This window comes from Papilio xuthus, unplaced genomic scaffold (genome assembly GCF_000836235.2).
Source record: "Papilio xuthus unplaced genomic scaffold, Pxut_1.1 DF825017.1, whole genome shotgun sequence".
Lineage (NCBI taxonomy): Eukaryota > Metazoa > Arthropoda > Insecta > Lepidoptera > Papilionidae > Papilio > Papilio xuthus.
This window is the reverse complement of record NW_013533632.1, coordinates 4,174,464-4,196,652: the sequence shown is the minus strand read 5'-3', so window position 1 is coordinate 4,196,652 and position 22,189 is coordinate 4,174,464. Positions and strand designations below refer to the sequence as shown.

At 29.3% G+C, this 22,189-nt stretch overlaps 2 protein-coding genes across 2 annotated transcripts; both read right to left on the bottom strand.

Moving 5' to 3' along the window:
* Positions 1 to 5,767: 5,767 nt before the first annotated feature.
* On the bottom strand, positions 5,768 to 13,402 carry LOC106126463 (protein GPR107). The gene is made up of 12 exons (XM_013324149.1): positions 13,206 to 13,402; positions 12,811 to 12,921; positions 12,566 to 12,720; positions 12,033 to 12,163; positions 11,357 to 11,457; positions 11,132 to 11,230; positions 10,777 to 11,060; positions 10,583 to 10,700; positions 9,961 to 10,091; positions 9,157 to 9,298; positions 8,404 to 8,552; positions 5,768 to 8,085 (listed from the first exon to the last, which is right to left on the bottom strand). Exons 1-12 carry the CDS (start codon positions 13,290 to 13,292, stop codon positions 7,977 to 7,979), a joined length of 1,617 nt encoding a protein of 538 aa, XP_013179603.1. The 5' UTR covers positions 13,293 to 13,402; the 3' UTR covers positions 5,768 to 7,976.
* A 1,313-nt stretch (positions 13,403 to 14,715) lies between these two features.
* On the bottom strand, positions 14,716 to 21,987 carry LOC106126336 (abhydrolase domain-containing protein 16A). Its single transcript, XM_013323947.1, has 9 exons — positions 21,704 to 21,987; positions 18,051 to 18,104; positions 17,600 to 17,907; positions 17,368 to 17,525; positions 17,034 to 17,287; positions 16,765 to 16,929; positions 16,487 to 16,671; positions 16,184 to 16,367; positions 14,716 to 16,083 (listed from the first exon to the last, which is right to left on the bottom strand). Exons 1-9 carry the CDS (start codon positions 21,773 to 21,775, stop codon positions 15,988 to 15,990), a joined length of 1,476 nt encoding a protein of 491 aa, XP_013179401.1. The 5' UTR covers positions 21,776 to 21,987; the 3' UTR covers positions 14,716 to 15,987.
* Between the last annotated feature and the right edge of the window lie 202 nt (positions 21,988 to 22,189).

The window sequence follows — 22,189 nt, the reverse complement described above, 5'->3', positions numbered from 1 at the left end:
CGGCATTATCACTTCCATTGTTAATAATTATTTTTATGACATATTTAACAGCATAGCATTGCTTTATTAAAAAAATGTGCTTGTTCATGATTCTAGAATAGTGATATGCCTAAATCCACTCCACTAAATCGTTTTCTGGAAGCACTTACTTTTACCAATGGATAAAAGCAATTTTTTATAATATTAATATAATATTAAGGCAGGTCATTTGCATCGAAAAATAAAACGATAAATAAGCAAAATATACATATATTCCCCTTAAATTACACAATTATTTTTCATACTATATTATACACATATACATAGAAAAAACCTTATATGTTACATCTACATTTTTATTGCTTGATGCGCGTTTTTTATTCAAGCTTTACATTTATCCAACTATTGGGTACTTATCTATTATGATAACACATCGATTGTGATTTGACAAGACTTATAAAGGAATCATTGATAAAAAATAAATTTCATTTAACTTAGTAATCATGTATTAATACGGCGAGTTTCCATTGTCGTAACACATGTATTACAACTATTTCATTGTTTTGGAAAAAAGAAACAATAACATACGAATTATAATACAAAAAATTGATAATGGATTTAAAATAATAGCTGAAGTATTATTTTCATTTATATTAATTTAATAGTAAATGGGTAACGAAAAAAATGTATATCAAATTACAATCGATCTTTTATCAAATCTTACATTAATAATTAAAATCAACATTGAACTTAATGTAATAATGGAATTAGATTTTTTGAATTTGGAATAAAGAGTTGATTATGCTTTGTCGAGAGAAATTACTTATTCCAGGGACTAAAAATTTGAATAAAATGTTTTAATTCCTATTCTAAATTCTGTGGGTATCGACTTGTATGACACATATTGTTGTCTCTGTTTATTCTAAAAAGAATGAGAGGGATAACAATATCAGTCAATCCAACTGTCACTGTACTCATAACCCATAGTAAAAATATTCCAATGTTAAATTAATATATATTATGCATATACTTGATTACAAATTAAAATAAAAAAAATCTATAAACAAATTTTAAAAGTCAAATTAACGTAACGTGTAATAACATGTATTTTTAATTAAAATGCTAAGGAATTTTAATAAAGTGAATGTTTTTATGAAGATGTGTGAAAAATAAAAAAGTACCTATTAACAGCAAAGACGCAGTACTATGATGTAGTTTAAAACAATAAAACATGTACAAAACAGTAAAACATGTAGAAAACATTGTTTAAATGAGAACCCAAAACACAAATATAAAACATAAACAAAATGTAACAAAACTCGTAAAAAAAAATTATCAAAGTCCGGTATCTTACGACAGCTTAAAAATAATTAATCAGTACATTAATTCACTTAATTTAGTGTTAAATTTAATTTCCTTATGTTAAGTAAAATCTAATTTTAATTAATATTTAGTCGACATGAAGTCTATACTTATTATCAAATTAATTTTAATTATTTACAAAAAGCATGCTCTTCGAGAGCTTCTTTTTCAATACAAAGTTGCGATAGATATATTCTAAAATAACTGAAAATGTATATTAGAAGCAAAAGTGATTAAAAAAATTAGGGAATAATGAGAATATGAGAACTTTATAGGATAATAGAATCATGACTGGTTGATATGAATTTCGAATATATCGCACAAAAAAATGATGCACGGAACGCGTCATGTTTTTAAAATTTTTTGTGAAATTTAAATTTAAATATCACAAAAAAAATTATACAACTACAAATTGGTCAATTACTTATTATACGTTAGTAAGAAATTTATATTATCATTTATTGAGCCAGTCGTGAAATTTTAGTAAGAGTAAAACTTACAATAACAATTTGGCACAAAATTAATGATTTCGTAAGCAATAAATAGATATTTTAATTTAAATTTTACACAAAATTTTCCATCATAATATCTAAATATAATATTATTTTTAATTCATTTATCAAGAATTTTAAAATGTAAACTAAAATTTGAATTTATTGTCCAATTTCATGATAAGTGAATAACACAGACGATAAGATTGGGTTAGATTAGGTTCCCGAAGACAATTGGATAAGAAAATATAATATTAATCGCTCATAAACTTATACATTGGTTAATAGAACAAATCTTGTTCTGACAATTAATGCTATGAAATTCTATGGTGGTATGCAAAACATTATTATGTACTTTAACTAACGATCTTAAATTATTTTTATACTAACTTATAAACTTATTATTCTTTGAATCTACAAACTACAATAATATTTACTTAAAAAAAACTTAAGTATCTTAAGTTTTTTTTATCCTTACCTATATTTTTTTATGTTTTATTTTTTACTTTTAATCTACTTTAAAATTATTTAAAATAACGTAATAAAATTAAAAATAAAAAGTACAAAAGAAGAAAGCAATAATTTTACACATTTGTTTAAAGTAAATGATTTGACGTTACTTTTTTTTTAATCTAACTGGTTAAATAAAAAAATATTTTGTAATGTTACAAAATTTAAAAACTCTGAAAGTTGACAATGTTCGCCTCTAATATTTACTTATTTATATTTAATAGTAAGTAGAATACTGTCTTGAAAAAACACGAATTAAAAAACATAAAATCATTTTTTGAAAAAACTGTGATACCATGATTTTATACAGATGTTTCGAAAGTGAAAAATCAGTAATAATGTTAAGTTTAAATTAAATTTCGTAGTACAATAATTCTGATGATTATGGTTGATTATTTCTATATACTATTCTTGGGTTCGCCAATAGACCTAATTCAAGTTACAAATAGCACACCAATTATACACTCAAATCTTTCAAATGAAGAGACAAAGAATATCCATACAAAATATAGTCTTAACCTATTTTACTAAGATTACGAATTTCAAATTAAACACTAGACTAATTATTCATCTAATTAAACACTAGATATGACGAAAAGTGTCCTTAAATATTTAAAATATCAAATTAATACTAATTTTACTTTCAATATTCTAAAAAAATACATACTAAATGTTTCTAAGTCTTTAGTAATGAAGTTGGTCAAGTATTGAAAATGCTAGTTATAAAAAACTTCTTTCCTAAAAGTACTGATTTTTTTAAGTAAAATACTATCATTTAAGGCATAGATTGAAGCTGCCATTAAGAATACTTGTTTAAAAATATGCAGGTACTTTTTGAACATTATTTTGTAGTCCTGCAATTTAAAAAACTGTTTGGTTCCAATTTAAAATATTTAAAAAAATTGTAATATTAATTTGCTGTGATTGAATTCAATTGCTTTTTTTTTGGAGAAAAAAATGGTGTGAAAAATCAGCTTTAAAACTATTACATAAAATATAAAAAATATTAGCAGATTTTTTTGGAAATTTACTAATATTTCTTTTACCATTCCAACTAAGCTCTAGGATATGGTTTACAATAGTCGAATGGCGGGATACGAACTCCCGAATTCGTGATCAGAAATCCGTGCCCTTAACCATTAGGCTATTGACGCTTTTAATTCAACCTAAAGATTACAATACTTCAAAAACTAAATCGATGATTCCTATGTAAATAATCGTATCCCACAATATTGCCTAATTTAACACATATACATATATAAATATACCAGTTTAATTTAAAAGAAAAATAAACAAAATACCTACGGAACTAACTTGTGAAATGGCAACTATTTTTTTATTAAAAAAAATGTAGTCATCGTTTATTACTGTCAATTTGTAAATGTATTGTGAACGCGATGTTATTTTCAATTCGTAATATGTTATATACTGTAAAATTTATAACCGTGGAGAAAAAAAATAACATCAACAAACATATAATAAAAAGTTGCATTATCACCAGAGATTGTGATGCTCTCATGACAGGGTTGTTCATATTTTACTCAAGGCTATTGCTTAGTATATTTTTTGTAATCATAATAATGTTTATGTCCAAATACATATTTTACGATAAGATTATTTACATGGCAACCCTAGGCCTACTTAAGTTAAAATTTATTGTTCTAAAAACTAACGACCATTGAAGTCTTCCTAATTATACTATGAATATATCCTACTTGTGATGGTTGTAATGGAGCCTTGAATGTACACTCCTTAATCCTAACTTATATTTAAACCTTAGTAATAATTAATTAATTAAATTATATTATAAAATTAAAAATATAACTAAAATCTTGAAATATTTATAATACTTCAAGGAACCTATATCAGAACACTTAAGGGAGTCTGATTAAATAATATAGAGCAAGGCAAAATAAAATAAAAAAGCCAATATACTATCCTGGATTATGAAAACTTTAGATACGCTGACCCATGTATGAGTAATCAAAATGCGCAGTACATAAAATTTTTGTGCACTTCCAACAATTAGGACAACGAATCAAAAGCTTCTTTGTATTACCAGGTATTTTTTTTTACTACATTTGTTATGAAACAGCCAATTTCATCTAAAAAAAATACAAACAAAAAAACAGGTGTTAAAATTTTGAATGATAAAATCAATTTGTCATTTTTTATAAAACTGAAAAATTGATTGACACTGAAAAACAATAAAAACGTCCTTATAAACGTATTAAAAAAAGATATTAAAGATAATTCGTATAACTATCTCACAGCTCGACTTTTGCTTAAAAAAAAGATAAACATGTATTGAGGTTACAAATTGGCCGTTATATGAATGTACAACACTAACAGAAAATTAAAGCTAAAAGGCTAACGATAAGGAAATAAAAAGAAAATAAAAAAAAATTGCTCTAGTAACGAAAGAAGCGCAAACAATATTGATTAAAAACATAATTTCAAACGAACACCAATTTAAGTAACAACAAAACATTAATACCACAACCAAATTGATAATTAAAAAAACTGAAACAAAACAAAACAAGAATAGAACTTAAAAAAATACTTAACTCTAAAAAATCCTAATTCTACAAACTGAAAGAATTAAAAAAATTTAACCAAGCAAGACGGATAAGTTTCAAATAGAGTTCAAAAATAACTATGGGACCTAAAAGAATCCTAATTCCAACGACAAAATAATCAATAGAGTGATCAACAATTAAGAATTAAATCTAACAAATGGAAAAAACAAAGCAAAATAAGGAACCTTACATAACTCTAAATCCAAATTGAGAAACATTAAAAAAAATTTAAAAAAAAGAAAAACAACAATGAATATTAAAAATTAAAATTATTAAATAACTTTAAATTACCTTATTAATAAAACAAAAAAATTAACTGAATTATAAATTCTAATTATTATAATAAAATTTAAATCAATCATAAAATTGATACTAAATTATTTATTACTAATACGGATTTTTTGAGGTGTTAGCGCCTCGATTGCTGTACAAAATAAAGGCTTAAATAACAATAGTAATATGTTTAAAACTATATCCATAGACTCATACCTATAGACGGAGCATTTCATTTTGACATTTAAAATACCATTTTCATAATGTCAAATGTTCGTGATGCAAAAGTATACCATATGCGAAAAAAACATTCCCAAATTCGGGAAACTGAAGCATATAAAAATTAAAAGTAATATTAAAGAAAACATTTTTTTCTAATGTTAATTATTGTTATTTTATTATAATAACTAGCTGTCACCCGCAACTCCGTCCATACGGAATTTAAGACGAAAAACTTAATTAATAGCCTTCTTCTTCCAGGCTATGTTCTAAACCTATGCCAAATTTCATCGAGATCCATGGAGCCGTTTTTGAAATACCTTCTAAGAAACATCCATCCATACATCCAATCATTCGCATTTATAATATTATAGTAAGATTGTCTGAAACAAATTAAAACATAAAACATTTTTAAAAAGCCTCATTTTTGTTCTCTTAATAGGTATAAGTCTATGTTTATATCTAATTTTAATTAAAATTAACGGCTTATATACATTAAATCCTTTCTAATAATAAAGGATAAATATGGTTGATGGTTTAAAATGGTGTCATGATATTATACATCGTAATTTAAAAAAAAATTATTAAATTTTCTTAATTGAATCAATGTTAATTGGAAAAAAAATCGGCATAGAAAAGTCCTGTGAGATGAAATTACGTTAGATCCGTTTCAAATTTTAAATGTAAAAAAAACCTACAGATGTATTGTACCCCTACCGTTGCGGGTCGATTAAATAAATATAAAAATGACCAAAAAAATATAAATTAAATAAAATAATTTGATAGTAAATTTTATAATGATAAAAAATCGAATTCCCTGTAATTACTTGAAAAGAAATTGAATATAAAAATTTATGGGACTATAATATTTTAAGTAAACATATTTATACTGAATTATAATATACTCTAAACCCTACATATACACATTTGTAAGTATATTGAAATCACCTAAATTTATATTAATTCTAAATACAATGATATATACATCACAAGACAAATCTAAATATTAATGAAATATTTGGAATATTATATCAAATTTACTTAAAAAAAATTACAAACTAGTTATATTAAATTTTATCTTAAAATAAGAAGCCTAGTGATAGTCGTCTACAGAGTAGACAGAGATAATTTCTAGTTTTATACAGTATTTTGAGTTTTCACCAATGTTTCACAACAATTACAAATATTTTATTAGGTTTTCAATATTAATTACGAACTCCAATCACTATATTACTTAGTCTTTGCTATAACTTAGAAATAAAGTTATTGTTTTAGACGAAAAAATAGAATCATAATTTTATTGTCACCGCACTAAAGTACTACATTGTAAGAAAATTATGTAGTAAGATTAAGTTTTCATAAGAATTGATATAGCATAAAAATGGAATTAAAAAAATAATATTAATTTGTTTTTTCTGTGGAATTTAATTGTGGAAAGTCAAATAATTAGAGTGAAGATTTCTTTAGCTATGTGCGCGGTTGTCATGTGATTCTATTCAGGATTCCGAATTTGATGAAATACTTAGTAAATACACATTAAACACGTTACATTAGAAATTTTGGATTTTATAATAAATTTATATTTGTATTTCCTTTAATATCAATTCAGATTTATAAGATTATATAAGTAACTTCTTTCTTATTATTGTAAAAATCGAAATTTAATGACATCAAAGTTATGTTAAACACAAAAAATGTTATTTATTACGGATTAAAATGGCACCAGGTCCATGCATAGCCAAAAAAAAATATTTCATATAAGTTGGTATTAAGTAAAAAACTTACCCTACATTTCATAATATAAGCGTGGGTATCTGAGTACCAAATTTCCATTTAAAACATATTGTTATCTCTTTTTTGTCATAGATAATGACAAGGATGACTATATGTTTTATACAGAGTTTGTAGTCTCGGAAACTCACTGTAATTCACACAATCTAAACATCCTTCAAAATTAATTAATCCGAAGGTAGTCTAAAAATTTTGCAAATCAAAATCTAACTTACGCAGTACTATCGTTAATATTTATGATTATACAATACTGCTTCTATTTCAATTGATACACTTCACACCAAAAATAACTGCAGGGGATTTTTTTTTGAAACTAAAAATAAAAAAAATATTTAGCACCACTAACTAGATCCTAAATTGTGTCATTCAATGACAACTTGCAAAATAAAACCACCACAGCACCATAATTTGATAACTAATTTTTTTTCCATATCTCGAAGAAAAAACAATAAAAACTGACATTAGGAATCGCCTATTAATCATAACATCACGGAAAGTGCTAAAATAAGATATAACGTGCATTTTATTTTTGCCTGATGGCGTATATTTAATAAATTATTCATTAATTGATAATTTCAATATTACTTTATAGAAAAAATCTCACCCATGTCAGTAAGTACCAGTAGCAGCAAAGAATCTAAGTTTTTGACTTTTCGTACTTTATTTATCGTACAAAATTTTAACATAAAAATATTTAATAACATAATATTCCATTTTTTTTGGTGTGAAGTGTACATTATAGAAACTAATATAAGAAAGTGTAATTTTACAATTAATCGGAGTTATAATTGGTCTCCTGCATCAATGGCTGCATATCTTCGCGCTTCTTTTCTCTATTCGGCACTCGTGTGACTCCATCCAATACACCAATTTCTGTTAACCTGCAAATTATATACAATAAAATGACTACAAAGCATCAATTTTACTTTGCTACTACTCCTAAGTGTCGTTAATTGGTCACTAAGTCAGAACCTCAGGACAGAATTTCCACTTAATCATCATTAAGATTTGTACATTTCAGATATTTCATTGTGAATAAATTCACAAACTAAATCTCTTAAACTCAGCCAAACAGAATAACAGTACCATACATAACATTTATTTTATTACAAATTAAGTAGCTCTTTAAAACAAAGCAGATACTAAGGAGTGGAATTCTATATTAATACTTCAAATTTAAAATAAACTAAGATACATACACTTCTGGTTCAACATCATCATAATTGGGTGTAAAGTAAGGATTAGCAGCGGCAGGTCTGAACTTATAACCAGTCATCACAAAGAACACGAACGTCGCAATCTCATGGAACATCTCATCAATCCAAGAGTATTGGAATGGCACTAAGATCTGAAAATATAAATACACTTATTAGAAACATGTTACATGACCACTGGGTTATATAACCATAGTAAGGCTATAGCCGATCCCAAGTGTGGAGTGGATTGATTGTCTTGAAATGTATCTTACTAATTAGTTAAATTATAAATGCGAATCTTTAGATGGATGGATGGATGTTTCAATGAAAGTATCTCCTGACCGGCTGCATGGATCTTGCTGAAATTTGGGATAGATGTAGAACATAGTTTAGAAGAACACATAGGCTACTTATTAAGTCCTTTTTCCATTCCGCACGAACGGAGTCACGGTCGACAGCTAGTCTTTAATATATATGCAGGCATGCACATAAAACATGATGTATATAACAGTCATTGTTTTAATTAGTCACTTGTCCAGTTTGCTTATCTTTTGTTCTATATTTACTGTTAACTGAAGTTAATGTTGACCCTTGGTGTATCTTAATATACACAGGAATGCAATGTATTTATACATAGTAAGGTTAAGTAAACCAATGTCTAGGTCACGGTTATCTTGGCTCTGTATGGAACATAAATGTAACTTTAGGTTTATAGATACGTTTATAACATTATTTTACTATCTTCATAATAATTACCTTAAGCAGTGAAACAACTATCCTTGTGAAGTATATGTAGCAGACGACCATTACATAGAAATGGCGGAACAACTTCAACTTGCGAAGATTTATAGCTGCTTTGCCATCTGTGGTGGAAGCGTCTTGCAAATGACGTATTGACCTAAAAGCGAGATTCCAATAAAAGCTTCAGACTTAAAATATAATTTTAAAATTATTTTAAACATGTCTTGTTGTTTCAAATTAATAAATATTCATTCTGTAGTTAAATTACTTATAATTTAAACAATACCAAATATGAAAGGCAATAGTATTGGAACAGGACAGGAAAGGGTTCGCTGAGCTGACGGCCAACCTCCAGTAATGAAGAGGCATTAGAAGAAGAAGAATAATATGAAACCACACTAAAAGTGCTTATATAACAATGGTTGCCCTGTATCGTGATTTTGTATGACTAACAATCCTGAGTGCAAACTTTAATCAGATATATCTGTAAGCAATAACAACCACTGCTATGTAACCTAAATAACATGTTGCACACTTAGTTTAGTACCTATAGCTGTAGAGTTTGCAGCACAAAAGTGAGAAGTGTTTGATGTCTCCGGATGCCTTTTTTGTGGTCAATTTCGCCTTTATTATCATAACATTACAATATAAGACAAGGTTTACTTATTCAAGAAGCAATAGCACATGTAATTGTATACTTTGAAGGGATTCTTTAGAAATATTTTTGATCTGTACCTCCCATGTTTGTTTAAATTATTCATAACTTAGAGTGACAACGATACGTAAGTATTGATAAGATGGCTATTGTAAATCACTTACCAGACAACAGGAAACAGTATGGCTCCGCAACAAAGCAGATCAACAAAAATGAAAAGATATCGCCATGTATTGTGCTCTGCAGCTCCCTCCTCACTCTCCGCTATTATTATTTCAGCCACATTCGCAACAACCTGTACAAACACACATATGTTAACATACACACATGAAAAAAGTGGCAAACAATCAATTGGGTACATGAATTCGCTAAAAAGGCGAATTAACTGTTGGTTAAAGATATCATTTGCAGATGCATTGCCTAACTTTAACCAACATAATAAAACTGTTACATAAGCTCATGTCCCCACTGAGGAGCTTGGAGCCAACTCTATGGGTTTTGTACCACATGCCAAATGAGCAAAGAGTAGCATGTAGCAAACGATCAAGTCATAACCTACACAGCCTTGTTATACTTGTGTTTGTTCATGATATTGTAGTTACCTTTCAATTTAGGATGAATGTTTAACTTGTGCAAAGTATAAAAACATATGTAAATAACAAATGCCTCCTTTTAGTTCTCACATCAAAGATATTAATGAATTGACATGAATGTTTTTAATTACAATAGCCTTGAAATGTTACAGAAACAAAAGTATATGCTATAAATATTATTAAAACACTTTACCTGCAATGGTATTACAATCATGAATAGCTTTTTGTCTCTATCAGCCAGTATATGCTTAATGAAATTCCAACCGGTGCCGACAAGGACAATTGTCACAAATAACACAGCACCCTTTAACCTAAAAGTATAATTATTAAATTAAATTAGAATACATTTCAATACATATCAATTTTTTAAGGGTTTAATGTACTTACAGATGTGTTATATAATACAATATTGCCCATGTTGTTACATGTTCACCTCTTGTTTGTATGAAATGATAGTTTATTGCATGGAAAGCTAAAGACAGCGCCTTAAGATATACTAGAACACACATAATAATGTGAATTCTATACACAGGGTGTCTGCTTGTCTTCAAGATAAACGTCCAAAAGCCAGCACTCAAAAAGAAAATTATTGACATCATGCTGTATAAAGCTGGTAAAGGCATTTCGCCGGCTGATAGGAAGTTTCCATCATTGCTCTCATATATTTCCAACTAAAATAAAAATAAAAATAGTTTTAAAGTTGAAAATATACATTTTATATAAACATAAGATAATCACTTACCATAACATTTATAGCAGGAGAATCTTCTTTTCCCGGACAATTATGAAAATATAAGTTGTACAGTCCTTCCTCATTGTCTGACGCCACATACATTGCAAACTATCAAAACGAAAAAAATAAGTAAAAATATTTGATATCAAACTTTACATATAATAATTGTTTACAATAATAACAAAGTATTCAAATTAATATATCTTGTTATGTAATTGTGTTACTTGTACTTACACTAGTATTGTAATAATCATATCCTCCATGCGTTTCTTTTGTTATTGGCAGTACAGAGTTGGAACACTGTGTTACATAGTTCTTATCACTTTGTTCAGCATCTGATTTACAAAAAAATAACAACTACAGATAAAGAAAATTTTATATTCCTAATATTTATTTAAATAACTAATGTTGTAAGTCTTTTAATTAAAAAAAACTAAGCATCAGACTTGGATTTGCTATGATTATTGAGCTATTTATAAAAGTGTTAACTAAACTAACATGTTGAGTGGATACATTCCCTGGTAGACTTGGGAAGAGGTAGATGGATTGTGTGAATGGGGTCATGATCAAGAAGGGAATGATGACTGAGATAATGTAAGTTACTTAAAAATGGAGGACAAAACATGATGCGCCAACCCTATAAGATAAGGATAAGATGACCATGTAGTTGATTTGCATGTGTTCTTGTTGCCAACAAATCTTACAAATATTCAAAATGCAAATGTATAAAGGATAGATGGATGTTAGTTTAAAGGTATCTCCAGAATAGGCACATGGATCTCATTGAAATTTGGCATGGATTTAGAACATAGCCAGGAAGAACTTAATTCCGGATGAATGTAGTTGTGGACAATGGAGAGTGTTAGTAACATTTTAAATGTTTATATAATATAATATTGATAAAAATTACCGCTTGGAATACTTCTTTTTCGATTAATAAACAAATATTGAGATTGTCTCTTGGTGCGATCTGTAGGTATTGCTGTCCGGTTTTGATATAGATGTAATGCTGTTATTTCACCCTTGCAAGAGATATTTAACCTAAAAATATATTTAGATGTATATAGCAAATAGTGTGATACCAGACATTATCCACATTTAGAAAAAGTAATAAACTATTACACAGCTATATGGCAATGCATGGTGGGTACAATCACTTATTTGTATAGCTTAACTTTTGCATCAATGCATCAACATATTTATCTGTTTATGCTGCATATTTTTGCTTAAAACAAGTATTTTAAACTTTCCATATATTTTTAGTAATATCTAAAGCATTTTATTGCAAATAACCTATAAATTTTTATACACCACAATATAGAATAACTTCTTGAAACACCATGTTGTTTTCCTGTTTCGGTTTTTTGTTGAACCATCATTACACATTTCTTGTAAATTACAAAAATATCAACACATATATGAATAACAACAACCATTACTTACCTTGAATTAACAAAATCCATTTTTAGAAAGACAATAGATGGATGTTTTGGTGATACAACACTATTGACACTCTCTTTGAGAAAACAAGTATCTGAATGTGCCTCCAAATATGGGTTAATAGCATCATTTGCAGTTCTATCCAATGTGAATCCATACTAATAAAAGGAAATTACACAAAATATATTTTAGAAAATATGGTACAAGACAAAAACAAACACGCCAGTTTTTAATACAAATCATTTTACCTCCCCTAAAATAGGTCCTGGCGGTAACTTAAAATTAAGCATGCGTACATCGAGAACTCCGCCTTGAAAAAACCCAAACGTCGTCAAATCCACATAATGGCGTTCATCATCCTGAAAACAGTTAGTCAATTTATTTTTGTATTTCAGATAAATAAATTGAAAATATCAACGATAGTTAAACAATAAAACTTTTATTATGTATTGAAAATAACTAGGATCAATTTTACAGTATATAAGACGTTTATTATCAATGGAAATTCCTAAGCTAAGCATTGAGTAACATTGGTATAACATGTTAATTGCATCCTTTACACCTATTCCCGATATTAATCTATTACCATTATAGAATAACATATTTAGCGCAATTTGTTAGTATTTAATAAAATGGCACAAACCAAAAGAGGCAATTTGTGTATTCTTCCCGTTACAATTATTGCAGTCAATAAAATTGTTATACAAACTATTTTCACAAAAAACATCATGTTTCATGACTACTCAGTAACAATAATAAACACCGAAATAACAATTAAAGTTATAAGAAAATGTGAAGTAAAATATTAATTTGGAGTAATTCGCCGACTTGATTTCTTTACAAAATATAAAACTCCTATAAATAAAATGAAATGGTTATAAAAGTCAATCGAGCAACCAAAAACCTAAGGAACATAGATTATAAATCCAAATTAATTCCAGTGGAGCTAGGTGTTGCCAGTCATGTCCAAAATTATTGATTTTTAAGTTTAAAATCCTCTGAATTAATGATCAGACTCTATTTCATAAAATCGAATAGGTTCGACTTTAAGGTCCGAGTTGGTCATTTGCCTCCTTATGTGGTCGTTTTGTAGAAGTTTGTTAATTTCAGCACGATATGGACAACCATTCATCCATGTATCAGATATTAGAAATTTTTAAAAATATTTATATTGGCAATTAACGTGAAACTCTAAAATTTGGATTTCATTTTATTATTTTTTTTATTTATGTTCTATATAAATGACAAATTTCATTATGATCCGTTCAGCCGTTTTGGAGATACCTTCAAAGATCCATCCATCTAAACAATCGCTTTATAATTTTAGTAAATTAGGTCCTTGGATGTATGGAGGCATAGATATCATATAACAGAGATATTAGATCAGTGTATGAAGGTGTCGGGTATCGGCACTCTCATGGCAGTGTGTTATATTTTTGTTCAGACAAAACCTAACATAATCATAACACGAAAACTTAAAACTATTCCTTGATTTTGCAAGTAAAATAAATCTTATTTTGAAACAAAATAGTTTTTTTTAAAAAAGGTAAATAATTAAAAAAATATGCAAGATTATAATTGCAACCATTTGCGATTGCAACACCTGCTTCCGTCACCGTCATCACTCACCTGAAGTCACGGCACGTCACGCTACGCCCTTGCTCTGTCATTTAATGTAAACAATGTTAGTTTTACTGAATATTAGTTTTCACGCGGAAACGGGCTCGAAATTCACAATCTTTTATTGAAAAATTTATTATAAGATTACTCATATATATAATATCCTATTGTCATTAACTTCATTCCATGAAAAGTTGGGAAAAGGTCAAAATTCAGTAAACTTTATAAATAAAGTAACACCAGTCTTCAAATCAATATTATTTATTTTTAATAAATATTCTATAATTCATGACAATTATATAACCTTAAGTATATAGTACAATTTCATTGAACAAATACATATTACAATAAATGCAAGAACTGGAAATGTAGTACAGTCCATTATTACATATATAATTATTAGTTTGGACATACATGAAAGATTATACATAAGGACTGAATTTTTAACTAACAAATTCAATACATACAGATTTTAACACTTCATGGCCCAGGCAAAAACAAAAATAAGACTGTTTATATGGTGCAAAACAATCAAAAAATAAATTTTAATGTGATACTTGGCCATTAGAATTGATATTGTTTAAGTCTATGTTATAGTTATACATATTATGAAAACAATATACATAAATAATAAACATAGATAAGTAATACATATATAAAATTGTCTTACATTCTAGTTATCTTTAACACCACACACACACATACACTGCTGGTTAAAAGTTGGATTATTACAATGTTACAGTAAAATAAATGCAATAAGGTGAGCTCTAGGTTTTGGCCTCATGGAAATATACAAAATGTTAGTCACTTTCCTTGGATTATTAAATAACTCGGTTTTGCTCACAACTAGGTATGCACAGATTTAAAAAGGTTTTTAAATTTATGTTAAATTTCAATATGATGTTTTAACTGTTGTGAAGTTATTGAGAAAAAAATTAGAATCAAATATATCCCACAGAACATTTCCAGGGCCATAAACCTATGTATTCTACATCTGTACCAAAATTTTACGAGATCTGTTTCGCCATTCTAGAGAAACCTTTTAACAAATATCCATCAATTCATTTATCCATCCATCCAAACAGTAGGTTTTTTGTTAGTAATAAGATGCGATGCTTTTAATTAAATGATAATTTAAATATATAATCATCCAAATATGGCATGTATATTACACACTTTTGATTACGTTTAAGTACTAATTTCTATTACCAATTTTTTTATAAGAAACATCTTGACTGTACTGGCTACTTTATTTGTCTGATATCTTGTTGTCAAAGAACTCAGACAAGTACAGTAGTCAATCAAATATATATAGGGTTATACTCACATTATATATTGATAAATATTTATGCATATATATGAAAATAAATAAGTGGTCAACATTATCATATTAAAGAAATTTAAAATAGTATATATTTTTAGCCGATATGAGTTTAGATATGATATAGATGAGATAGTTTTAAATTTCAACATTTTAGCCGATAGCAGTTTTCAGATATGTTGGCGGCTTTTAACTTTGACCGAGTCGCTGCGCAGAAAACTTGCCCATGATCTTGGGCTGCCAAGATATTTGAAAAGAATAATAACTTTGTAACTGACCACTTAGAGCTTAGTTTTGTAATAATGAAGATGGCAAAGAGCTGTTACATTTTGAGACAATTTAAAATAATTTTACTTTAATTTTATTTTGGAAAAAAGATAAAGTGATAGTAAATGATACTAAAGCCATTAGGGCTAGACACTATTGCAAGGTAATGTAATTTTATTTTTAAGTAAATACCCACACCAACTTATGTTTAGGTATTTTAAGCTTCAATTATTGAGTCCAGAATGTTTTTGAATTGTTGGTCCGGCAACGGTATGCAGTGGGTTCCATTCAATTCTTGCATGTGTTTCGAAATCTGTGGAAATTTTATAATAATTTGAAGTTATATATCCAAGTTAGCATTAGCCTATTAGTTGTTAGATTTGTTTAAGTTATAAATCATTTTATTCACTTACCAATTTCAAAATTTTACGGTCACTTTCTCCAATGTCTCTTTTTTCCAAGAGAGCCCGATGTGTACCAAAAAGACGGACATATTTGTCCACCAACAGCAATTCTTCATTTGTTAAGTTTGTATATCTGGTTTCGATCAGCTTTTTCACAAGATTATTGCCACGGTTTGTATGAATCAATCCTTGTCTGAAACAATACGTAAACTTCATATAAGAAAAAACAATGGATTATAAATGTAAATGAGAAAATTACTTTTTTTGAGCCCTATCTATGTAATACAAAAAAATATTGTTATTGTGTGCTACCTTAAGCAAATCACTTCGTCATTATTCCGTCGCACCAGACATATCGGTCCCTTGTAGTTTTCTAACATCTCAGATATATTTAAGTCGGCATAAGTACGGATGATTTCTTCAACAAGTATAGCCCATGATTGTGGCATTTGGTTCTGAGCAATTGGCAAAATGTCATCAAATGTCGCATCCAGCAGCTGTAACAAAGGGTTAATTACAGCGTTATATTATTAAAACATATCATATATGTATGATATTTTATGTATAAGCAATAGTAAATTAATAATTACCAAAGCTTTAACTTCGGGGTAGGTAGAAGCCGCATAAGCTGCAGTATAACCACCAATGCTCCAGCCAAAGAGGACAATGTCCTCAACCTTGAAGCCCAGTATATTTATAGCATACTGCATGACGGCATCAATTGCATTTTGTTCTTGAGATGGAAAAGGCTTGCCCTATAATAATAAAAATTCAGTATAACTAGAAAATTAGACAGCATTTTATTAACATGTTAAACAATAATTATGTTAATTATGTTAGCAGCAAGATTTTTACTTACCGTACTTTCAGCAAACCCTGGATGATTCCAACCCAACACAGAATAACCAGCTTTTATTGGAGAAAACATGACACCTATCTCATAAAATCCGGAGTTGCCTTCAGAACATACAACCAAAGTATTCCCTCTGTCTGTTTTCTCCCTTTTATCAACGAACATAGTGTCCAAAAAGTTTCCGTCGCAAGTCTGCAATTTCGCACGGAGTCCACCAAATGTCTCAACAAGTTGAGATCTGCCTATTAATAGGAATCTCCCTAAAAAGAATTAAAAAATAAATAAATAAGAATACAATTTGTAGAATAAATTAAATTGGTCCAATAATGTTTCAACTTACACAATGATGAAACGACAAGAGCAATTGTCCCTGGGTAGATAAGTCTCATTCCAAATGTGTGTACAACAACAAATGCCAACAGTTGAAGTGGAATCCTTTTATACGTAGGCAGTTCAGGGTGAGAGCATCGACTGAAAGGGTTGATCTCCAGCCAAGAACTGAATAACAAAATATATTTATAAATATGTATACAATTATAAATAAGTAATAAAACATGGATATAAAATCTTACGGATCCGAGGCTGTAATGCTGTACGAAACAGGCCAGTATTTGAATTCAAAATCATATTTTCTCAGGGATTGCATATAGCTTTCAGGGTCAAGAGTAGTATTAATGAAAATCCTCAGAAATCCGACATACTTGGGATTAGTCACCCTTCCAATAGCTCGTATTATAATTGACAACACCACAACCCAGGCAAATCCAGTTGCTACAGGAGTAAGAGTTTGTAACTTCTCAAAAGTGTAAAAGCCTTTTTGGTAAATATACATGCCAATGAATGGTGAAGCATAGTAGCTTAGACTTGTAAGAATATTTACCTGAAATAAAATAAAGTGATTCATATACATTTACACGTTGTAAGAGATTCACATACATGTTTCTCATAAATTAATAGACTTATAAATAAGTAGAGTGGGGTATAAAGTTAGATTAGTTAGGTAGGATAAAATTATTTACTTACAGTTTTGATAACTAAATCACCCCACTTTTCCATGCTATTAGGTTTATAAATGACCTGAAATAAATGTTATTATTTTATTTACATGTTAATTTTCTATGGAAACAGGAATGTTATTGGATATACAATAGGTATTTGATAAAGTTCGGCATAAAAGTGTTATACTAAAAGTATATACATCTCAAATGTCCATAAAAGAAAACTGCTCCATGGTGCTGCAACTACATTAGGTTTCTAGGTCTACATCTCGACAGACCAATAACATGATACCGACACATTAAAACAAAATGAGACGAACTCAACACGCATTATAAATACTATTTCTGCCTAGAGGTAACAACAGTAAATTGTCCAAGGACAATTCGTCGTCAAATCCTATACGCTCCTACCAAGGAACTAGGGGCCTATGCCATGTTATGATGACTAGGACTTAAACAACTATGTTAACCCAGGTTTACTTTACAGGTACTTTACAATTTATTTACAGAACTAGCTGTCGCCCGCGACTCCGTCCGTACAAAATTAAAAAAATCTTAATAAGTAGCCTATGTGTTCTTCCAGACTATGTATGTTCTATATCTATTCCAAATTTCAACGACATCCGTTGACCCGTTCCGAAGAAACCTTCAAACATCCATGCATCCATCCATCCATCCATCTAAACATTCGCATTTATAATATTAGTAAGATAAGATTTAAAAAAAACTGTGTGTCTTCCAGACTATGTTCTATATGTATGCCAAATATCATTAAAATCGTTATAGTTGTTCGGGAGATAACTTCAAACAAACATCCATCCATCCAAAATTTTGCATTTATAATATTAGTACGAAGTAAGATGAAGTACGAAGCAGGTGGCATCACGAAGTTACCTCCATCGTTAAAAATGTCGGGTATATGTACATATGAAATTCGAAAAACGCATTGGTACATGGCTGGGTTCCATCCCAGAACCTGCTAATTTCAAGGTAAGTGCTTAACCCCAAAGACACCAAGTTATTTTAAAAACCTTGGCGACTCGGAATATCATACAAGTACCTAGGCAGACATAATTTATGTGTAGCGGGGCTAAACGGGATGCGGGGGGAGGTGTACTACGCATCGCTCAACCCAAGGTCAGCTGCAAAAAAGATTAAAACGGACTGCACCTACAAAGTGATAAACAACATCGTCCGTTGTAAAAACAAATACGACGGAGGATATTGTTTATCACTTGGTATAGGTCAGTTTAAGTCAGCATCGTTGGCGCAGTTGTTAAGAATCTGACCAGACCGGACCGGACCGTAATCTACACATATAGATTGTACTCATCCATGTACCATACGATATATTTAAGAATATCATTTAGTTTACGTTAATTTAAAAAAGTATCAAATTTAAATAAGTTTCGAAAAAATCACATTAGGTAGTCTCCGAGTCCCTAATAAATGAAACACTAGCTGTCGCCCCCAACTCCGTCCGCGCGGAATTAAAAAAATCAATCGGTAGCCTATGAGTTCTTCCAGACTTTGTTCTTAATCAGTGTCAAATTACACGAAGATACGTTGAGCTGTTTTTTCAAATACGTAGTAACAAACATCCATTTATCTATACATCCATCTATCCATACTTCCATCCATCCATCTATACATTCGCATTTATAATATTAATAAGATCACTTCTCCAAAGTTAAATAGTGATACAGTATCAAAACTATTTAAAAAAAGGGAGACCTTATTAAAATATTGGCAAATGTTCTAGAACAAAGGAATATGACGCACGAAATTGCAATCTCAAAAGGTGTAGATGTACCTGGATGCAAGTGCGTAAAACCCCAACATTGATGTATGTATATGTTAATGTAACATAAAAACTGAGAAGTACGAAAATTTTCCATTAAATTCCATTATTTTCCGAACCTGTATTTCTACCTATTTTAAGACCTAGATCATGCGACTATGACGCACGAAAATGTACTCTCAAAAAGGTGTACCTGCACGTTTTATGCAAAATACCAAGACATTATATGTTCGTGTTAAAGCACGAACTGTGGAAAATTCTATGCATACCCTACCACGCCAAACCACTTCCCCTTCCCATTATTCCCTTATAAGGAAAGGGTGGGAAGGGAATGTGGATTAAACGCAAAATTGCTTCGACTTCAAGCGTTTTTCCTGTGTGGTCATGGTATTTCTTCGGTTCACCCGACCAATTCATGCACCCAACAGATATTGATGTGTGGTCTACCATTGTCAGTGGAATCTTCCACTGTCAAAACTAGGATACATTAATCTTCAAAAAGAATTAAAAACGTTTCATTTGATTAATATCTAATAAGAATCAAATTTGGTAGTCTTTGAACCGCCGGCAGTAAAATATATGAAACATCAATTCTTTAATGTTAAACAGTGACAAAGTTAAAAATACTTAAGAACAAAGGAATCATATAACGATATTGGAATACGTTCTAGAACATTCGATTATGACGCACGAAACTGTATGTTAAAAAAAAATGTTTTATGCATAAAGCACCGACATTGATATGTTGCTGTTACTGCGCAAACTCTGGAAAATCTTAAGATTTACTAACTAGTCATGATAAAGGTCCGAAAAGTTTTATAATCATAATACGTTTAGACCCTTTACCACCATTTACTTGGTATATCTGAAGATTTAGTTACTTTAAATACATAGTAAAAATCTGCACAGAGCAGGATCGCTTTTTTAAAAAACATAACTTTATCAAGTGTTTGCTCAAATTTACCGTGTATTCAATTTAATATAATAAAATAACGGATGAATGGTGGTAAGTTATCGAATTAAAACAAAGATCACATAACCATTCACACTTTTAGCACAACTAGTTGGTAAATCAGGGGTTTTACCAATAAATACTTGGCTTCAACGTAATTCAAGCCTATATCTTTACCATATGTGTTATATATATTTAGATAAGGCAACTAATGGACCATTTTAAATAAAATTTGGTACACGGTCAGACCAGAGCCTGAGAAAATACATAGACATACTTTTTACCGCGAAAAAAGGGTTGTATGAGTCTGAAATGGGTGCTGGAAGTTGTATTTCTATGTAGTCATTTTCACAATTAGAATCTAGAAACGTACTTTTTAAGACTTTTAATTAAATATAAATAAATATGAAATTAAAAGTTTGTTAAAGTTTTAGCCTCAGAGGTGCAAAATAACAATAGTGAATAACAATTTGTATGGGCAGAATGTTTTTTTAGTTTATATGTTTTGTTGTGATGTTTTATTACTTTAACTAAAATGCTCTCAAAATCAGTATTTAACATAATCAAAGTAGCGGACCCAGCAACTTCTGGTTAATCGAAACAGCAAAGGTAAAACATTTAAAAATCTGAACTTCTAGATCCCTTCAAGACCACAAATATCTATTTTATATTAAGAATTTATTTAAACCCATAATAACATGTAAAATCATCTCGCGTTAAGTCGAACGTGTATTTGTTATGACAATTTGTAGTCAGAAATTATTAATTTTAGCCTTTATTTTCAAAAATGGTTAAAATGTCAAAAATTCGGTTTCCAGAGGTATCGGCTTCGTTATCGATTTTTTTCTGATTCTTATGTTAAATGTCTTTAGTGTCAGGATTATTGAATACAGTTGAAGGATATCTTAATTGCAAATATACTTACTTCACAGGGTCCATCTCTGTGCTTCCTGTACAAGCGTGGAGAAAAAAAACTGTATAAAAATAGCTTCAGCATATTGTTTTCTTTGTCGCTGTTTTCAAGTATTCTATTTTTATAATCAAATTATGTTTTCCAAAGGCAGCTTCCACCAAGCTTCCAGCTCTGCGAGTCGTATAATATATTTTTCCGTAAGTCACACCACTTTCAAAAAAATAAACACCGCACAGAAGTTCGAAACGTCCAAAACTGCGCCTCAGTTCTTGAGCACAGACAATGCAGCAACGAAAAATGTCTTTATATACATCGCACAGCTAGTGTTGTGCATCGTCTCTGATTCCCAACCGTTTCGAATTAAATTGACTTGAATCGTTTAGCTGCAGTTTAATAATTATTTTTTTAGTTCACTGATCAACCAATGCATTAACTTTGTAGCTCTGATAATATTAATATATTAAGTTTGATTGATTGAGTTACTTATGACTCTAGGGT